The 19,905-nt window shown below is 39.0% G+C and overlaps 1 protein-coding gene across 2 annotated transcripts in view; it reads left to right on the top strand.

The window, feature by feature from the left end:
- The first annotated feature begins 742 nt into the window (after nt 1-742).
- Nucleotides 743-19,905, top strand: part of LOC136866308 (transmembrane protein 184C) — a 96,180-nt gene continuing 77,017 nt past the window's right edge. For both annotated transcript variants that reach the window (XR_010859529.2, XM_067143152.2), the window contains exons 1-3: nt 743-1,102; nt 1,301-1,337; nt 8,691-8,893. Coding sequence is in view for 1 of the 2 variants with exons in the window: in XM_067143152.2 (XP_066999253.2) it covers nt 840-1,102; nt 1,301-1,337; nt 8,691-8,893 (503 nt within the window). In the remaining variant the exon portion in view is untranslated. The remainder of the gene's footprint in view (nt 1,103-1,300; nt 1,338-8,690; nt 8,894-19,905) is intronic.

Genomic DNA, 19,905 nt, shown 5'->3' with positions numbered 1-19,905 from the left:
TCTTAAGACACCCAGGACTTCCGCACTTGGTTTTTGAGGGAAGTGTAGGTGGTAAGAACGCTAGGAGTAGACCAAGGTACGAATATGACAAGCAGATTAGAGCAGATGTAGGATGCAGCAGTTACGTAGAAATGAAAAGGGTAGGGTGGCGTGGAAGGCTGTATCAACCCAGTCTATGGACTGATGACTCAAAAAACAAACACTCTGTTCTACATTTCCATTCTAGTGTGATTGTTTTGTATATTGCTGCATTAGTGTTTATACGATTTCTGGTAAATACGTTTGGTCAATAAATAATATTGGTCAGTTCCAAGACCTTTATATCTCGCTGTTGTTATTTCCCAAACCTGCCTTTTACATCAGTGAGTTTCAAATATTGCCTTCTCCATATTAAAATTGTTCAATTTATTTTTCTTTCCTTTTTCTTTTATTTTTTTAAGAGAACAAGCAGGACACCCCAAACTATGTTTGGAAGATTTGTGGAGAGCAATACTAATATCTATAAGCATTATTTCAACATTTTATTGAATTGTAGATTTAAATTGTTTTGCTCACATCCTGACAATTTAAAAACAATTGAGAAGGCACTATTCGTGCAAACATTTTGGGCCATCCTGTACTTTGCCTGATCACGTTGTGTTCTATATACCATGATTGCCGTTTATCTCCGGTACGCTCGTGCTCTCTATCGGCAATGAATAAAACTGTTTCTCATGACTTCGCTTGTTTTCTATGGCGTTTATGTAATCAGCTGTAAATATGTGACATTTTGACAGTAGTAATAACACACCTCTTTTGATGTATTTTTGTTTTATTTTTTCGAAGTTATATGTTTTACTATGTGTGGAATATCGTGTGTAAACCTTTTGCAGCAATGGAGGTTATGGATACGTCCTATGGTGATGGTAGTTTATGGATTAGTACTGATAATATTAATACCAGTAATTATTTTAAATGCCATAAACAATGGTTTCACGAAACAAATCCAAGGGGAATTAATAGGAGGAGTTTTCGTTATGCTAGCTATCCCAATATCATTTTGGGAAATTACTCAGCACATGGTTCATTACACAAAACCATTCCTACAAAAGCACATTATCAGGTGTGTATACTGCTAATATTTACTTGGGTTAATAAGACTAAACTTAACCTCTTCTGTATTTTTGTTAATATTTTTGTCTATGAAAGAAATCAATATTTTAAAACTTGCTATTCTTCATGTGGCTGATGGTAGAAACTCAAACACTTCTTTTTTTCTCTCTCTCTCTCTCTCTCTCATTGTAATTTTATGTGCTTTCAGGATACTTTGGATGGTACCAATTTATGCAATGAATGCAGTAAGTACAGTTTTACTAGTAAGTTAGTTTAACCAGCGAAGGCTGTGATTCATTTAAGATTTTATGTCATTTATTTTCATCATCCTCTAGTTTCATTCATCACTATTTGAATTTATATACACAAATTCTCATTTAACTCTGTCAGTATAAAGGTGCTCTAGTTGTCCATGGCATTCTGAAGGTACAGAAAGGTAACTTAGTTGATGTCAGGTCAGTTAAGATTCCAAATTTAACTATTCTCTACATACTAAAAAAATATTAATTTTCAACCACTTTATATGTTATTGAAACTGTTTACAAAATCAGACCTATTATATGCAGTCACTCGCCGCTGATCTGCATTTAGATCTGTCGCCCAGATGGCAGATTCCCTATCAGTTGTTTAAGTTTACCCTCCCTTGGTAAATTATTCCAATCCCTAATTCCTCAATTCATATAAACAAATATTTGCTCAACATAAATAAATAAATGATTACTGGATTAAAGCCACTATGTTTATTTAATGAAGCCGAGCTTTCAGCCAAATTGCATTAGCCTTCATCAGGGCAAGTTAAATTCTGCTTCCGACAGTGAGCAAAGAAATTCAAAGAAACGTGAAAGTCATGACCATACTATCCACGGCCTACCCCACTAATAGGTCTAAAGGATCTTCGTGCTGTCATTCACTGCCCTCTGTCGACGGTTTCGTGAGCACGTCCCGCTGCTCCGTGGTGGTGTTATGCAAGTATTTCTGCAGTACAGGTCTCCATGTATTTGATAACTTGAAGCCGTCTTCCCTGTTGATGTTATTTGGGCACAGCTCTATCTCTATGGCTTCTCTTACCAGTCGAGCATAGAAGCGCGATGACCTTCGCCTGGTCAAAGAGGATTTCATGGTCTGTACTGTAGAAATGTTCTGCTATGGCAGACTGGCTTATGGCATTCTCCGTAGAGGATGAAAGAGCGACATTCTTTACCGACCTAATGTGTTCTTTCACCCTGGTACTGACAAGCCTTTTTGTCATGCCAATATACGAGTGACCACAACCACATGGAACTTCATACACGCCCGGTGTTTCAAGATGTGGTTTTTCCTTGAATGGTCAAAACAGGGATTTGAGCTTCCAGTCTGTGGTGAAAACTGGAATTATATTGTGCTTCCTAAGAATGCGTCCTATTCTGCCGGTTATACCTGCCACTTAAGGAAGGAATACTTTCTTCTTTTTACTGTAGTCCTGGTTGGTACTATCCCTTTAGGCTCCTTGATCTTCACAGCTCGTGCTATGTCTCCTGCCGTATAGCCGTTTTTCTTCATGGATGTTGTCAGTTCTCTTAATGCATTTGAGCAGTTATCAGCGTCTGCAACGTTATTCACCCTAGTAAATAACGTTCGAAGGAGAGCTGCTTTTTGGCATGGATGGTGATGTGAGGACTTATGAAGGTATCTTTCAGAATGTGTAGGTTTCCTGTACATTGCATTGTCGAAACTGTCGACAGAGGGCGGTGAATTACAGCATGAAGATCCTTGAGACCTATTAGTGGGGTAGGCCGTGGATAGTACGGCCATGACTTCCACGTTTCTTTGAACTTCTTTGCTCACTGTCGGAAGCAGAATTTAACTTGCCCTGATGAAGGCCAATGCAATTTGTCTGAAAGCTCGGCTTCATTAAATAAACATAGTGGCTTTAATCCAGTAATCATTTATTTGTTTATTTACATTAATACTATGAGCCACGAAAATCTACGTTCATTAAATATTTGCTCAGTTTGTCCTTTTCAGTTCCTACCATATTTTCATATTATGATCTTTCTTACCTTTAAAAGCCCCATTCAAGCTTATTCATCTACTAATATTGTTCCACTCCATCTGTCCGCTTGTAGCTCAGAACATACTAATTAGGGGGGAAGATCGTCTTCTTACTCCCAATTCTTTTTAGTCCAAAGGTTACAATATTTCCTTTGTTGGAATTCACCGAAAACAAACCGTGCTGCTCTCCTGTGGATCTTTTCCTGTTCTTGAATCTAGTAATACTGGTAAGGGTCCCGTACACTGGAACCGTAACCTACTGTAATTGAGGTGGTATAAGTGACTTATATACCCTCTCCTTCACATCTTTACTACAACCCCCATGTATGGGAAATTTTTACCTTCATTTCGTGGTGTGGATTACTGTAGTCACGACCTAGTTTGTGAAACTTTTTTCTTAACTCCCTTTACGTCGTACCGACACGGCTAGGTCTTCTGGCGATGATGGGATAAGAAAGACCTAGAAGTGGGAAGGAAACGGCTGTGGCCTTAATTAAGGTACAACTCCAGCATTCGCCTGGTGTGAAAATGGGAAACCACGGAAAACCATCTTCAGGGCTGCCGAAAGTAGGGTTCGAACCCACTATCTCCCGGATGCAAGCTCACAGCTGCACACCCCTAACTGCATGGCTAACTCGCCTGGTAGTTCGTGAAACATAGGCTACAGATGAATGACCTCATGTGGTCCTGCGAGTCAGGATACCAGTTGCTATGGAATAGAAGTGGGCATCTCAGACATATTGTGAGTCAGAAAGAAAATAGAACTAGGAGTTAGTGATACCTAGGTAAGTGGAAATAACAAGGAAGGGATAGGAGATTATAAAGTGTTCTTAACAAGTGTTAAAAAGAGAAGGGCAGAGTTGGGGTTGGACTGTTCATCAGGAATACTATCGCACACACAGCGTCATTTCTGTTAGGCATGTAAATGAGCGAATGATGTGGGTAGATTTAGCAGATGGAGGAATTAGGACGAGAATTGTCTCAGTCTGTACACCATGTGAGATTGAGGATTAGCAGCTGCAAATACATTCTTCAAGTATAAGGCTGTTCATCACTACACATGGGAAGGTAGAGGCACCAAATTCAGGAAATATGTTAGAAATGTCCTGGTATTCTGGGAAATTTTCAATGATTCAGACCACTGTTTGATATGTAGTGAACTAAGTATATCTTGGACTAGAATAGTAAAAATTAAATCTGTCTCCAACGAATAAGTGTAGAGAATCTTCAGGATGAGGAAATTAGAAGTATATGGATATGATTATTGAATAGTTCCAAACAGTTAATAGTAAGCAGGTTCAGGATATACAGGGATGCTATAATAGAAACAACAAGGAAATGCCTGGGAACAACTTTGTGTAAAGATGGGGAAAAAGCAAACATCTTGGTGGAATGACGAAGTGAGGGTAACTTGTAAATGTAAAAAGAAAGCATATTAGAAATGACTCTAAACAAGGCCGATGCAGATGGAATTGTATGTAGATGAAAGATACAGAGGAACACAAGTAATTGTTGAATCCAAGAAGAAGTTGTGGGAAGATTTTTGTAAAAACCTGGAAAAGCTGGGTCAGGTGGCAGAAAAATAACAAAGAATCTTAGAAATGGAGGGAAAAAGGAAATAAGACTTTCATTAGCTTATCCCAGGTATTTATGGGGTCGCTGGAGCCACCCGAGCTCATTTTGGTATTGACCGAGAGTTTAAGACCGGATGCCCTTCCTGACGCTACGTGATTCTTGAGATGAAAATCTTGACCCAGGATCGACCAGAAGTCGAACCATAGTCTTCCGGGTGGGAAGCTAGCAGCTAAGCCACTGAGCTAATCATGCCCAGAGGGAAAAAGGAAATGAATAGTGGTTTTTTTTTTAATCAGGTGAACTCGTGGTATATCCCAGGGAATTTCTAAAGAGGTGGAAGGAATATTTTGAAAATGTTCACAACATAAAAGGAAATATCTCTGTTGACATCGCAATCAATTGAGCTCATGGGCAGGAGGACAATGATGTTAGTGAAATAATGCTTGAGAAAGGAGGAAGGATTTGCGAATAAACTCCATTGTCATAAAGCGGCCAGAATGGATGAAATTAGATCTGAATGGTGAAATACAGAAGGAATGAAATGGCTTCACAGAGTAATAAGATTAGCATGGTACCTTCTGATCGGATAAAAGCAGTAATTGCACCTATCCATATATAAGGAAACAGAAAGGATTGCAACAACTATCAAGGTATTTCATTGATCAGCTGGGAAGCAGAAATGAACTCATTTGTAGCTGAGATGCATATAGAGGAACTGGGAATGAGTGAGGATAGAACCAATTTATTTGAAGACAGCAGAGTCTAAAGATTGGAGATTGTCCTTTCTTTCTGTTTCTCCCTCTTCCCACAGTGACCTGTCATCTTGGGTGGGTTTTTTTTAAACATCACAGTAACTTAACACATCGAAGGTTTTCGGTGATTCAAGGATGAGAAAGGGCTAGGATTCAGAAGGAAGTGGCCATGGCCTTAATTTAGGTACAGCCCCAGCATTTGCGTAGTGTGAAAATGGGAAGACCATGGAAAACCATATTCAGGGCTGCCAACGGTGGAATTCGATCCCACTATATCCTGAATGCAAGCTCCTGGCTGGGGAATGCTAACCATGCAGCCAACTCGCTCAGTCATTGTGTTCTTCCTATTCTGTGTTCCTTTCGATGCTCCTATCTTTCTACAATTATATTACTTAACATGCAATAATTTAGCTATTGATATACAATATATAAACCACTTGATGGGCTGTAGTATCCTAACTATGCTTTGCAACCGTTTTATTTCCACTGTCTTGTCTTACATTAGTAAATAACTTACAATTGTAAAATTATTTAGGAAGTATTGTCTTACAATTAGTAAATAACTTACGATTGTAAAAATTATTTTGGAAGCATTTTCATAGCAAAATAATACAGCATGGATGAAAGTGATGGGAAAAGCAGAAAAGTGCTTCGAAGAATGAAGGTATCAGCTGATGAAAGACTCTCTAGTTCTCGCAAACCTAATATCATTGGGGTCTTAAAGGAAAAGGGTTGACCAAGGAAAATCGGATAGAAAAGGCGAAAGTGAGTAGCCTGGAACTAGCCCCAGTCTCAGCAGGGGTCTCATGCTGGCTAACCGACAGATTCTTATGAATGACCTTGGATGCAGATGACATGTAAAATCATGCCCCAAATTTCTGATTGACAACATTCAAATTATTCTTCAACATAGTCACTATACTGCATGAATGTTGTAAATCAGAAATTTGGGGCATGATTTTACATGTCATCTGCATCAAAGGTCATTCATAAAAGTTGTTGCCATTGATGGTTTCACGACCCGGTACAGCACTAGCGTACGAAGCAGAAGCTGACGATGAGGCAATGTTTCATTCCAGGCTGGGCATTTCACCACTACCAATGGTAACACAGTATATTTCTCCGGACATAATCACCTTTCCAGTGTGTCTCACACAGTCCCAAGATCTTCACGCCATGTAGTGTCAATTCTCTCTCAACAATTGATAGTTTGCCAGTCTGTGGTAAATCCCTCACATTCCAGGTTCCACATAATATCTCTCTGCGAAACGAATATCTTTGATTAGAGGCTTCTCTCAACCCTGCCCCCCTCCCCCCCTCCCCCCCTCCCCCCCGGAGATCTGATTGGGGGACTTGAAACTCCGGAATTATATTTATTAGTAGGTACGAACCTATAGAATTGAGTAAAGCCATTGGGTTGTCTTGGGAAAAGTAATGAGGTGGGTTCCCGTGTCCTTCCTCATATCAACTAGGCCACTCCTAACATTGAGAACAGATGCCCCTGCAGCCGCTCCTAACATGGAGTACAAACACTGACAACTCGTCCGGCCTATCTGCCATTGTAGTATTAACCTTCCTCTGCCATCTACGTCATTGGTTCTCTTCAACTATTGCCTCATCTGCCTGCTGTACCATTCCAAAGGTCACCTTCTCTGCCGAAGCAGCCATTAAGTATTTCACCGTAACCCTGGCAAGGGACCCTTACATGGGACTACCAGCTGGGTCAGCTAGACCAATGATTTTTAAAGAGGTATTACTCCTCTAAGGTAATATTTAGGCCTCCCCCAATATGGAAAACAGACGCCATTCACAGTTGCTCCACTGGAGCACAGACGCTGCTGATTTGCCCATTTTAAAGATGGTTTACTTAGATACGGCATAGATGTAATTAAACAATACAGATTCTCTGGTCTAGGCAATACCGGATATGTAGTGTTCCTATATGAATCGTGGTTTTTGTGGCAATTATGTTAAATCGGACAACATGGCTGACACTTAGGGCAAGAATTTATAGACAGATATAATAAATTGCCTTTCTATCTAGTGTTACCTGTGAAATCATTATAGCAAATCCAAGATGGCTGTCACTTGGGACGTAAAACTTTCACAAATATAACACCAATAACAGCAAATAAAGATCGTAAAACTACTATACAACACCAACACTAGGTCAGCACATCAAAATAAGCCACAAACACCCACCTGAAACCAGAACAGAGACACAATTCTTGCATTATGCAGCACAACTTCACTACAACGCCACCGTCGCCTCCTAAGTGTTAATATAAGGAAAGATCTTCATTGGGGTAATCACATAAATGGTATTGTAAATAAAGGGTATAGATCTCTGCACATTGTTATGAGGTTATTTAGGGGTTGTAATAAGGATGTAAAGAAGAGGTAAGTCTGTGTAAGACCCCAACTAGAGTATGGTGCCATTGTATGGGACCCTCTCCAGGATTACTTGATTCGAGAACTGGAAAAAATTCAAAGAAAAACAGCTTGATTTGTATTGGGTCATTTCCGACATAAAAGTAGCATTATTAAATGTAGCGTTACAAAAATGCTGCAGTGTTAGGGCTGGGAAGACTTGGTAGGAAGGAGACAAACTGCTCGACTAAGTTGTATGTTCTCCTGTCAGTGGAGAGATGGCATGGAATGACATTAGTAGACGAATAAGTTTGAGTTGTGTTTTTAAAAGTAGGAAAGATCACAATATGAAGATTAAGTTGTAATTCTAGAGGACAAATTGGGGCATTATTTGTTTATAGGAAGAGGAGTTAGGGATTGGAACAATTTACCGAGGGAGATGTTCAATAAATTTCTAAATTTTTTGCAATTATTTAAGAAAAGACTAGGTAAAAAACAGATAGGGAATCTGCCACCTGGGCGACTGCCCTAAATGTAGATAAGTAGTGACTGTTTGAACAAGATGATTGAGGTTGGGACCTGAGACAATATTAACTCATCCTTGTTTGAAAATTACAGTAATATTATAAAAATTGCTAAAGTAAACTATTTTGCTATCTGTCAGAATTGGAAAATTATAAGAAATTTTTTTCCTTATAAATGTAGAATACGCTTCAATGGTGCTTACGATGGTATAGAATTTTGACCTACCTTTCTGTGCTTCTGACATATTTTAAAAGAGTAAATATATGCTTGTCTTTCTTGTTGAGTCCCATCTTTTGTACGGGTACAGTTTCATAATTTATTCATTTTTGTTTCTTCTGTTTGCAGTGGCTTGGGCTGGTATTTCCTGCACAGTCCATATACGTAGACAGTCTTCGTGAATGCTATGAAGCATACGTTATCTACAACTTCATGATGTACCTACTTAATTACCTGAACTCTGAAATGGATCTGATAGCCAATCTAGAACTTAAGCCTCAGGTGAAACATATCTTTCCATTCTGCTGCCTTACTTCTTGGGAGATGGGCAGGTAATTAATTAATGTGGTTTATTTTGACAGCATGAAGCTGATTTTCCTTACATGATATATTTATAGTTTTAAGTTTTAAATTACTTGTGTTAAGAGATTGTTTCTTACAATAATCACCACCATCTTCTTCTTCTTTCATTTTGGCCAACTATGGACCACATTAATTCGAATTCAGCTTCATCTGTTTCTGGACTTCAATCCTTGTCCAATACTCCTTCAACCTTTCACTCTGCATTTCAATGTTGGTCGTGTATTGTGCCTTCTCTAAGGAGAAGGCCTGCCTTACTTGCTTCTTCCTGGAGCATCCCTGTTGCTGATTTCCATTCCTCATTTCTCCAATTCCAGTACCTTCTTCACCTCCTGATACCAGCACACCATAATTTTTCTAATCTCAAAAAATCTTATTATATTATCAATCAGTCTTCCCGTGTTCATTCTGTAAATATCTTTGAAGAACATGGCTCTCCTCTTTTGGATGGTCTCTGAGATCTTTTCAATCTTGAGATATAATTCATGGTTTCCTTTCTCTCTGTATGATCCATCCTCTGTTCTTTGGGGTCGCAGTATTTTCTCAAAATCTTTCTCTGCACCAATTCTAACTTCTTGACCAATCCTGTTTTTCTCAGGTTCAAACATTCAGTTGCATATACTGTAAAGCCTCTAGGCAGATCACTGTGTGATAGTGTCCAAGTTTTACATTAATTGAGATTTTCTTCTTGTTGTTAGTGTTCATAGTTTATATGTCAAGTTCATCTTGTTGATTCTCAGTAACGGTGCCTCTCTTTCTGACAGGTTATTGTCTATCCACCCTGCCAGATATTTGAATTCCTCCACTTTCTGAATCCTTTCTCTCTCAACTGTCATCCGTTTGGGTGCTGTTTCAATGTTGGTCATGTATTGTGCCTTCTCAAAGGAGATTCATGGGCCTGCCTTACTTGTTTCTTCCTGGAGTTGGGCAGTTTGGTTCCATGCCTCCCGTATTGACTCTGACAAAACCACAATGTCATCCGCAAAGGCTAAACAGTCAACTCTGATTCCTTTGTTCTTGAATTCCATTCACTTTCTGCCTATTCCTTGCATTTTGTTGCACCACTCTCTAATCACTTAGTCAAGAACAAATTTGAATAGAAGGAGAGATAGTCCATCTCCCTGTTTGACCCCTGTTTGAATCCCAAAAGATTCCGATAGCATCCCTCTGGGCTTGACCTTGAATGTTGTGCCAGTCACTGTCTGTTTAACGAATTCTCTTGTCTTCCTATCTAGACTCATTTCTTCTAGGATATGGATCATTGTGTCCTATCTACAGAATTGTAAGCCTTTTGAAATTCACAAATGTGAGCACGAATTTCTTGTTTCTCTGTTTCTGGTATGCAGTGATCAACGTTACGTTCAGGATCTGTTCCGCACACAATCTGCCCTTCCTGAGACCTCCTTGATACTGTTGTAATTACAAAGACGCACATATGCGATGCTGTCAGTTGCGCACACTATTTTATTTAGAAATTATATACACATTAAACACATGCATCAATGAACCACCATTTCGAACAAAACACTTCTACGAAGACGAAGAAGAAGAGGAGGAGGACTGCTACATTAGCATGTCACCCGATTACCAACTCAACAAAATCACACATGAATTCACACACTCGACTAACGACGTCCACTACATGTCTCGCTAACAACTCAACACCAACTCCCAAGGCTGCCTCTTTATCTAGGCCTATGCTACCTGGCCAGGCTTCTAGAAAAGTATGACACAACATGTTTTCTGGTAATTTCTAGAGTCTCCAATAACCTATTTACAATGAATGGAATTTTCTATGCAACTTTAGTGACAAGAAGGGTTGTTCTTGACTATTTCATTGTGTTGCACAATATTACACTGGATTTATACATCATATTTACTGGTAATAATAAATTGTGTACTATTAATTGCATGTTCTTACATTAAATAAACTCATGTTAATATACATACAGCAGACGTGTTGTGACATAACATCACATGTTTTGTTACGACCACGATTTATACCAAATAAAGTCCGTACGTAACTGCGTAAATAATAATCATAATAATAGACGTAAACAACTTCGTATCCACACCTCACAAGTAATAATAATTATTTATTATGATTTATTTACATATTTTACGCCCACATTGGAGCACTTAAATCAATACATTTGAGTTAATTTCTTCTTTTTCTTCTCCCAGAACTTTCTCATCCTCTCCGACCTGGAAGCCCTTTGTGTGTCCGATATAGTATATTGTTTCTGTTCAACTGTTTTTAGTTTGAGACTTATGCTTTTGTTCTGCAAAATCCTCTTCTCTTTTCTGTCTTTGATTTGTTGCCGAGTTATACCCAATTCTTCCAAATCATCCTGAACTTCTCTGAACCACTTATTATTGATTTTATTTTTCAAAAAGTAATCAAATAATTGTTTCAATATCCTGGTGTCTGGTAATCTTGATATGCGACAGAAAACGGAAATTCTTCTTTTACGCATTGTAGATATTATTGGGTTAGAGAATTGTTTCCAAGTTATACCACTCCATTACACTTGCATCAGTACTCACTAATTTGTGGCTCCAGTTGTTTGCCGGGCTGAGTGGCTCAGACGGTTAAGGCGCTGGCCTTCTGACCCCAACTTGGCAGGTTCGATCCTGGCTCAGTCCGGTGGTATTTGAAGGTGCTCAAATACGTCAGCCTCGTGTCGGTCGATTTACTGGCACGTAAAAGAACTCCTGCGGGACTAAATTCCGGCACCTCGGCGTCTCCGAAAACCGTAAAAGAGTAGTTAGTGGGACGTAAAACAAATAACGTTATTATTTATTATTGCTCCAATTGTTTTTCTGCTCTGTGTAGCAGTGCCTTTGAAAAAATCATATCTCACTGGTAGTAGTGATATTCCGCTGTAATTGTTAACATCTGTCTTTTCTCTTTCCTTGTGAAGTGGGTGTATCATCACTGATGTCCATCCATCTGGCAGCTTCCTCTTCCTAAATCTTGTTCAGGATTCTTGTCAGTTCAACGATCGCTCTATCATTGGCATATTTCCAAAGGTCCTCAATAATCTCATCTTCTCCAGGTGCTTTATTGCTCTTCAATATCTTGATGATGCTCCTGACTTCTTCCACATTTGGAGGTTCCGAGTCCAAATTTGGTTCTTTGTGATTGTAGACAAATTTCTGGGATGGTGTTTCTCAATTAAGGAGTTTTACAAAGTAGTCTGCTAGGACCTGGCTGTTCTCCACATCACTGTGGGCTACTTTTCCTTCTTGGTTTCTGAAGTTTAGACTTGGTAGATCATATCTACTCAAGGTACACCTGAATGTTTTATAAAAGTCCCGGGTGTTATTTTTCTGAAAGTTCTGTTCAGTCTGGATCAAGCATTCATTCTAATACTTTCTCCTGAGATTCCTGATGATCTTGGCAGTTCTCTCCCTTGGTTCCTGGAACTACTTCTGGTTTTTGGGTGTTTTCCACAAACACCAATTCACTCATGCCTTCTGGCATTCTTCAGTTGCCTCATCACCTTCACATGACCACTACGCATGTTTCCCCCTTTTCTGTGGAGGAACAGTAGTTTTTTCAGTATTAATCACAGCCTCTTTTATTTGTTCCCATCCCTGATACTGCCTTTTGTTTAATTCTCTTGTGAAATCTGTGTGTGCTGTCAGCTTTTCAGTGTCCAAACTTGGTCGTTTGAACAGTGTTCTGTTTTTACAGGACCTTGGGATGATCTTGGAGAGAAAATTATCTGAATCTAAGTTTGCACCCCTCAGAAATTTTACATTTTGGATCTCCTTTTCTGCATGTTTAGAGATTGCTACATGATCAGTCTGGAACTCTCACAGGCTTGGGTTGGGAGATATCCATTTTATTTTTTATTTTTTCTTGGGAGGTGTCTGAAGGCTGTCGATTTCATTACCAGATTGAAGGTCATATATAATTGTATCAGTTGATCTCCATTTCAGTTCATCCTTTTGTGGGCTGGATATTCTCCATTGATGTTTCTGAATCTCCTTTCTTTTCCCAGTTGTGCATTAAAATCTCCAAGGAGTATGATCACATTGTTAGTTGGTACTGTGGATGTTGTTTCCAACAAATCTTCCCAGAAGTCCTCTACTTTTTCTGGATCTGTTTTATTGCTGTCATTTGTGGGTATATGTGCATTGACTAACATGTAGATCTTGTTGATTATGATGATGTTTGTTGTTTAAAGGGCCCTAACAGCTAGGGTGGAAATTCTGCCTTTACATAAAGTGAAGTCCATTATTGTTCATAGGATTCTTTTATTTTCAATGAAACCCATTCCCAAGTGAGGTATATTTTTCATCACTCCCTTGCTGGTTTTCCTTTCAAAATCCTATGCCCTTCTGATTCAAAAGCTGACTCATCTGTGAACCTGGTATCCTGTAATGCTGTTATCAGGAGATTTTGTTTGGACAAGGTATCGGTGAGATGTTTGAGTTTTCCTATTTTGAGGAGTGAATTGAGCTACTCCCTTGCTCTTTAATCTCTTGCATGCTGGTGCGAGCTCTCCAGAATCCAAAGGCTTGCTGACATTCTTCACGACGGTGGATTGCTTACCACCTGGGCTGGTGCCAGTGCTTGATCTTTACATCATGCTGGGTTGAATGATTTGGTTTGGGGCCGATGCCTAGACATTGACGAGAGATCTACCTTTGCTACTTGGCTATACTAATTTTCATACAGAAATTTCACCTGGAGATCTATAACTGGCCTGTATGGTGTTTAGAGAAATTTCTAATTGTTCACGGCCTGATTTCACTGTGATAATCCATTTGTTCTTAAAGGATTTCCGTCTATCTGTCGTGCTGAAGATCGTGTTGGTGAGCCTGCAGGGGTCCATGAGGGTCAAGTGGCTGTAGAAGGCTAGTCTCCTTTTCTCATGGATATCATTATGTCTTCCTGATGATCATAGAGCTCATTTTTGCACCTGATCCTATAGGTGCTATCCTCTTTTTACATGTGGCCTAATATCCTCCTTAAGATTTTCCATTCCTTGAGCTTTGTTTTCCTAAGTGGGCCCTTCCTGATCATCAAGAGACATTCGGAGGTGTAGAGCACTGGGGGGTCATGTTACTGAGTTGTAATGTTTAAGATTCTTGGAAAGATATTTGGATGTGTAAATGTTCTTGCAGGAGTCGTAGACCCTCTCCAACTTGACACATCTTGTCTATTGCAATATTTCACTCTTATTGGCTGATATCACTCTCCTAGATATTTGATTGCAGGAACTTTACATATAGTGCTGCCTTCTTGTGGGATTTTCAATTAATCAGATCACTACTGATCTGCATTTAGAGCAATCACCCAGGTGGCAGATTCCCTATCTGTTGTTTTCCTAACCTTTTCTTAAATGATTTCAAAGAAATACGAAATTTATTGAACATCTCCCTTGGTAAGTAATTCCAATCCCTAACTCCCCTTCCTATAAATGAATGTTTGCCCCAATTTGTCCTCCTGAATTCCAACTTTATCTTCATATTGTGATCTTTCCTACTTTTAAAGTCACCACTCAGACTTATTTGTTTACTAATGTCATTTCACTCCATCTCTCCACTGACAGCTCAGAACATACTGCTTAGTCAAGCAGCTTGTCTCCTTTCTTCCAAGTCTTCCCAGCCCAAACTATGCAACATTTTTGTAATGCTACTCTTTTGTCGGAAATCACCCAGAACAAATCAAGCTACTTTTCTTTGGATTTTTTCCAGTTCTCGAATCAAGTAATCCTGGTGAGGGTCTCATACACTGGAACCATACTCTATTTGGGGTCTTACCAGAGACCTATATACCCTCTACTTTACATCCTTACTACAACCCCTAAACACCCTCATAACCATGTGCAGAGATCTGTAGCCTTCATGTACAATCCCATTTATGCGATTACCCCAATGAAGATCTTTCCTTATATTAACACCTGGGTACTTACAATGATTCCCATAAGGAACTTTCATCCCATCAATGCAGGAATTAAGACTGAGAGGACTTTCCCTATTTGTGTAACTCACAACCTGATTTTTAACCCCGTTTATCATCATACCATTGTGTACTGTCCATCTTACAACTTTTTTGAGGTCATTTTGCAGTTGCTCACAATCTTGTAACTTATTTATTACTCTATACAGAATAACATCATTCGCAAAAAGCCTTATCTCTGATTACACTTCTTTACTCACATCATTTATATATATAAGAAACCATAAAGGTCCATTAATACTGCCTTGAAGAATTCTCCTCTTAATTATTACAGGGTCAGATAAAGCTTTGCCTACTCCTAATTCTCTGAGATCTATTTTCTAGAAATGTATTAAGTTAAAAGCAAATATGAAGCAGAAATCGCAGTCTTAAAGAAACATAATGTTACACTAAAGACTAATGCATCTTTAAAGAAGGAATATTTTACTGTTAAGAATATTCTCAGTCCAAGGAATGGGGTGGACATTCCTTATGGGAATCATTTTACGTACCTAGGTATTATTAATATAAGGAAAGATCTTCATTTGGGGAAATCACATAAATGGGATTGTAAATAAAGGCTACAGATCTCTGCACATGGTTATGAGGGTGCTTAGGGGTTGTAGTAAGATTGGGGCTCCCTTATTGTTAGTCTTCTTAGGTTTTTGTTATACCGGCGTTCAGACTGGTCTTGGCTGCAATGTTGTAAAGGCTCTGTAGTTGGTGAGTAGACTCCTCTATGTTGTTGGCTAACAAGGTAAGGTCATCAGCAAAGGGTAGGCAGGATACATTGAAGTATTTTTTGTATCCAATCTGTAGTCCAGTTTCTGATGTTAGTGTGGTACTCCATTTGCTGATAATCATCTCTAGTACACACTTGAATAGGATGCAAGGATCACCTTGTCTCATTCCTGTTTGGATGGAAAAGCTGTCAGAGAACTCACCTCTGAACTTGACCTTTTAGAGGTGGTATTCTTCAATGTAGCCTTGGTTAGTCTGAAGATCTCATCATCTAGGCCTAGTTCCCATAAGATGGAGAAGAGGGTCTATCTGTCTATTGAATCATATGCCTTCTGGAAATCCTCTTAAGATGCTTACTCAGGGGAGTCTGCCACAACTCCGGTGTGTTATTTATTATCATTATTGGAAAGAACCCTTAAGGTCCAATAACCATGCAGAGTCCTCCGCTTCCCATTTAACTTGTCTTTTTCTGTTCAATAAGCTCCTGGCATGAAACAAATTGACAATCCCTCAGTCCTCTTTTTTTGGATAGGGGTCAAGGATGAGGTGAAATGCAGTTATATACTGTAGTAAGCTTTTACAGCTGGATGCCCCTCCTGACGCCAACCTCAGTTGATGAGCTAAAGAAAATGACTATACCTTTTGTATTTCTACATTCATTGGACCGAGAATATTATTAACAGTAAAATCTCTCTTCTTTAAAGATGCATTAGTCTTTAGTGTCACATTATGATTCTTTAAGACTGTGATTTGTGCTTCATATTTGCTTTTAACTTTATCCAATTCTTGCCTTAGCTTCTCAGTTTCTTGCTCTTTTGACTCAAGATTTGATTCAAGAAGGAAATGAATGGAACATACACGTGTCCTACCATCGTTTATGTTGTCTTTGCATTTACTCTACATCTCACAATCGATTCCCTTTTAATTTCCTTGTTTTTAGTTAATGTATGAAATATAACTTGCAAGTTGTTCTTGTCAGTATACTTGCAGGTCAAAACAGCACAGTTATTATGACTACCCATGCTAGTACTCATTACAAAAAACAAAAACCATTTGCAACTCACAAGTATAACAGCATAACGATCATTGACTTTTCAACAGCACTGAATACTGATTTGACCAATTGGCTGAAACAAATGTCATAAAACTCAGTATTAGCAAACAGAAACATAAAATGCATGCTAGCAGGCTCTCTACATCTGAGAGTCGTCATGGTAATGTCATGGCGAAGCAAAGCTCAGGTGGCACCACCAACTACATGTCCATGAATAGCCTACCAATTGTTTATTCTACTTACCTTGCTTTCCACCAGAAATATTTTGGTCATAACTACAAAGCACATAGAAGAGACCTGCCCAAGAAGATAATAACGAGGAAAGGTGGCACAGGGCAGAGAAATATCATAAAGGTGATAACGTAGTTGGTGGCGGAAAAGTCACATGTTACGGGGGAGAGAGAAGTCTGGTGACAAAAACTTTCTGGAAGGAAGTACAATAGACGCCAGGGAATGGCAAAAAGTTGCTGTTACAATATCTGCCAACATCCCTCAATGGTGAACAATACTGAAACCTGCTGATAGATCATGTCTACCTATTACTTTGCGTCCAGCACCCTGCAGAAGACCTGTACCTACAGCAAGAAAAGGAACTGATTCATCGCTCCCAAATTGTGGCCTAATGGCTTGATGGACATAAGGATGCTTGTTGGCTGCTAGGGTCACCCAAAGTCAATCCTATTGAGCACATCTGGGATACCTTGGAGAGGGATATGTGCATGCTGCTCTGACCAATCTGTGTGCATTATGGGAGGCCGTGTAGTGGTCGTAGAACAGTAGGCCTACAACTACCCAATGATTCTTGTATTTTGTGGAGTTTGTGCTACACTGTACCGTGGAACCTCAATTATCCATTCCTGAAAAACTATGTTTTCATGGATTATTCAATCAAATTATAAGGTCCTACGAATATACTAATTAAATCATGTAAAAATCCTGTGTTATCCATTCCTCAAAGAAATGATTTCCCGGATCAACCATCCAGAAATTTCAGTCCCGTCAATGTTAAATCTTGAATCAAGCATTTTTCAAGAAAGGATGGCTATGCCATACGTATGGATTTTGACATTAACATCCTGTCATTGCGATAAGTAGAGCAAGTACTGCACTTATCTCAAGATAAATGAACCCAAAACAGTAGTGATGGCAATAAACAGAGAGGAACGACCAGCAAACATCATGCTAAGAAACCATCCACTAGAAAGTGTGGAAAACTGTACGAACCTCAGCAGTGTAATATCTCGAGATACACCAGCCCCAAAAGAGGTGGCAAATAGAGTGCATCACTTTTACCAGCAAGTATGAACACTCCTCTGGGATCCCAAAGTACCAACAAAATCAAAGTTAGTGATGTTCACTCAGTACTTCATACCAATCTTAATGTATGGTATCAAAACCTGCACCCTCACTTATCAAGGTTGCAGGCATCTGAGATGAAGTTCTTTAGGTCCACAGTTCTAAAAACCAAACTGAACAAGTTAGGGAATGATGTGATTAGAAAGAAAGCTGGAATTGAGACATCATTGTTAGAGTAGGTCAGCATGTCCAAATTGAGGTGGTTTGGGCATGTAATGAGGATGGAGCCAACAAAGATAGTGTACTTTAACTTGGAGAGACATGTGGCAGGAAGAGAGATGGTGGGGAACCCACTGGATGAACATTGTAAAGATGGACATTGCAGCTCGGTGAAAGACACTGGAGGACATCATTAACAACAGAACGTATCTCAATAAGACAATGGAAGAGGCTTGCCAACAGTACCTGGGAAACTGGAACTGTAACATGATGATGATGATGATGATGATGATGATGATGATGATGATGATAACTGTACTGGGAAAGCAATCGGTAGTGAACTTGCATAAGGGAGCATCTTAGCATCACTTTCATCTGGTATTATTTAGGGAATCCTCAGCCACAACAATTGGAGGGAGACAGAGCGTATTTCGACAGCGCTACTTGAAGACCGAATGAGTTATGGCAAATGTTCGTACTTGTAAAACATCTACATTATGTCCAAGGTTAGATCTTCATTTTTTACGTTTTTCTATTGTATTGCTGAACAGGTTGTCAGCACTTCCCACAGGGCACTATATAATATGGTCACTGGGTTTTCAGACAGGAATCGAAATTGTTCCTCCTTAACACGAATCTAGTATTTTAGTATGATCGGATACAATCGTGTTCTCGAGACCAGAAGAGATGTTGCACCTTATGTATATAAAGCCATTACTGTTTTGGTCCTAATAGAAGACGGAGATTTTTACATTTACTTTTTATGTTAAAATGTCCTTATAAAAACAGCAGTCATTTTATTTGTGCAGTGTAACATTTAACCCTCCAAGTGTTGATGGTTTCACTCTTAAGTACTGAGCATTCTTAAGGCAGCGTTCAGATACATTTTTAAAAAATATAATAAATACAAATTTGTAACTACATATGGCATATTATATATCAGTTTATTCAGGAAGAATTAGAGAATAAGATAATAGTAGGATGTTTTACTTACAATTATCCAGTAAAAGTATAATGGATGATTAGTCATTTTTTTTTTAAATTAGAAAAATATTCCAATTTTGAGGTTTGTAACAAGCACTACATTATCTGAAATTAAATTACAAGATATACAAAATGCACCAAATTTAATTACAAGCACAATGATATATAATAATAGAAACTTCAATGAATAATAAAAAAGCCATAGGTAGAAGACTCGGAAAGAGTTTATTGTGGTGGGCCATTGGGTCTAGATGTGCCTGGTAGGGTTTGCACGTTTGGATTGTCTACATCACTACTTGACACATCACTATAGTCATGAGTATCTGAATAACCGAGTTCGATAGCTGCAGTCGCTTAAGTGCGGCCAGTATCCAGTATTCGGGAGATAGTAGGTTCGAACCCCACTGTCGGCAGCCCTGAAAATGGTTTTCCGTGGTTTCCCATTTTCACACCAGGGCTGTACCTTAATTAAGGCCACGGCCGCTTCCTTCCCACTCCTAGCCCTTTCCTGTCCCATCGTCGCCGTAAGACCTATCTGTGTCGGTGCAACGTAAAACAACTAGCAAAAAAAAATCAGTATCTAAATTAGGGTCATATTCTTCCCCACTTCCAGAAGAAAAAGTCGTCTAATGGTAAATCATCAGGAAAATATTCTACATTACCAATGTCGTCTTCACTTTCATCACTCCCAACCTCCTCCAATGCTTCTCTAATTGCACTTGAACCACTTAGTT

This window comes from Anabrus simplex, chromosome 3, assembly GCF_040414725.1.
Source record: "Anabrus simplex isolate iqAnaSimp1 chromosome 3, ASM4041472v1, whole genome shotgun sequence".
In the NCBI taxonomy this organism is placed as follows: Eukaryota; Metazoa; Arthropoda; class Insecta; order Orthoptera; family Tettigoniidae; genus Anabrus; species Anabrus simplex.
The sequence above is the reverse complement of the archived record's forward strand: the minus strand, read 5'-3'. Positions and strand labels throughout refer to the sequence as shown.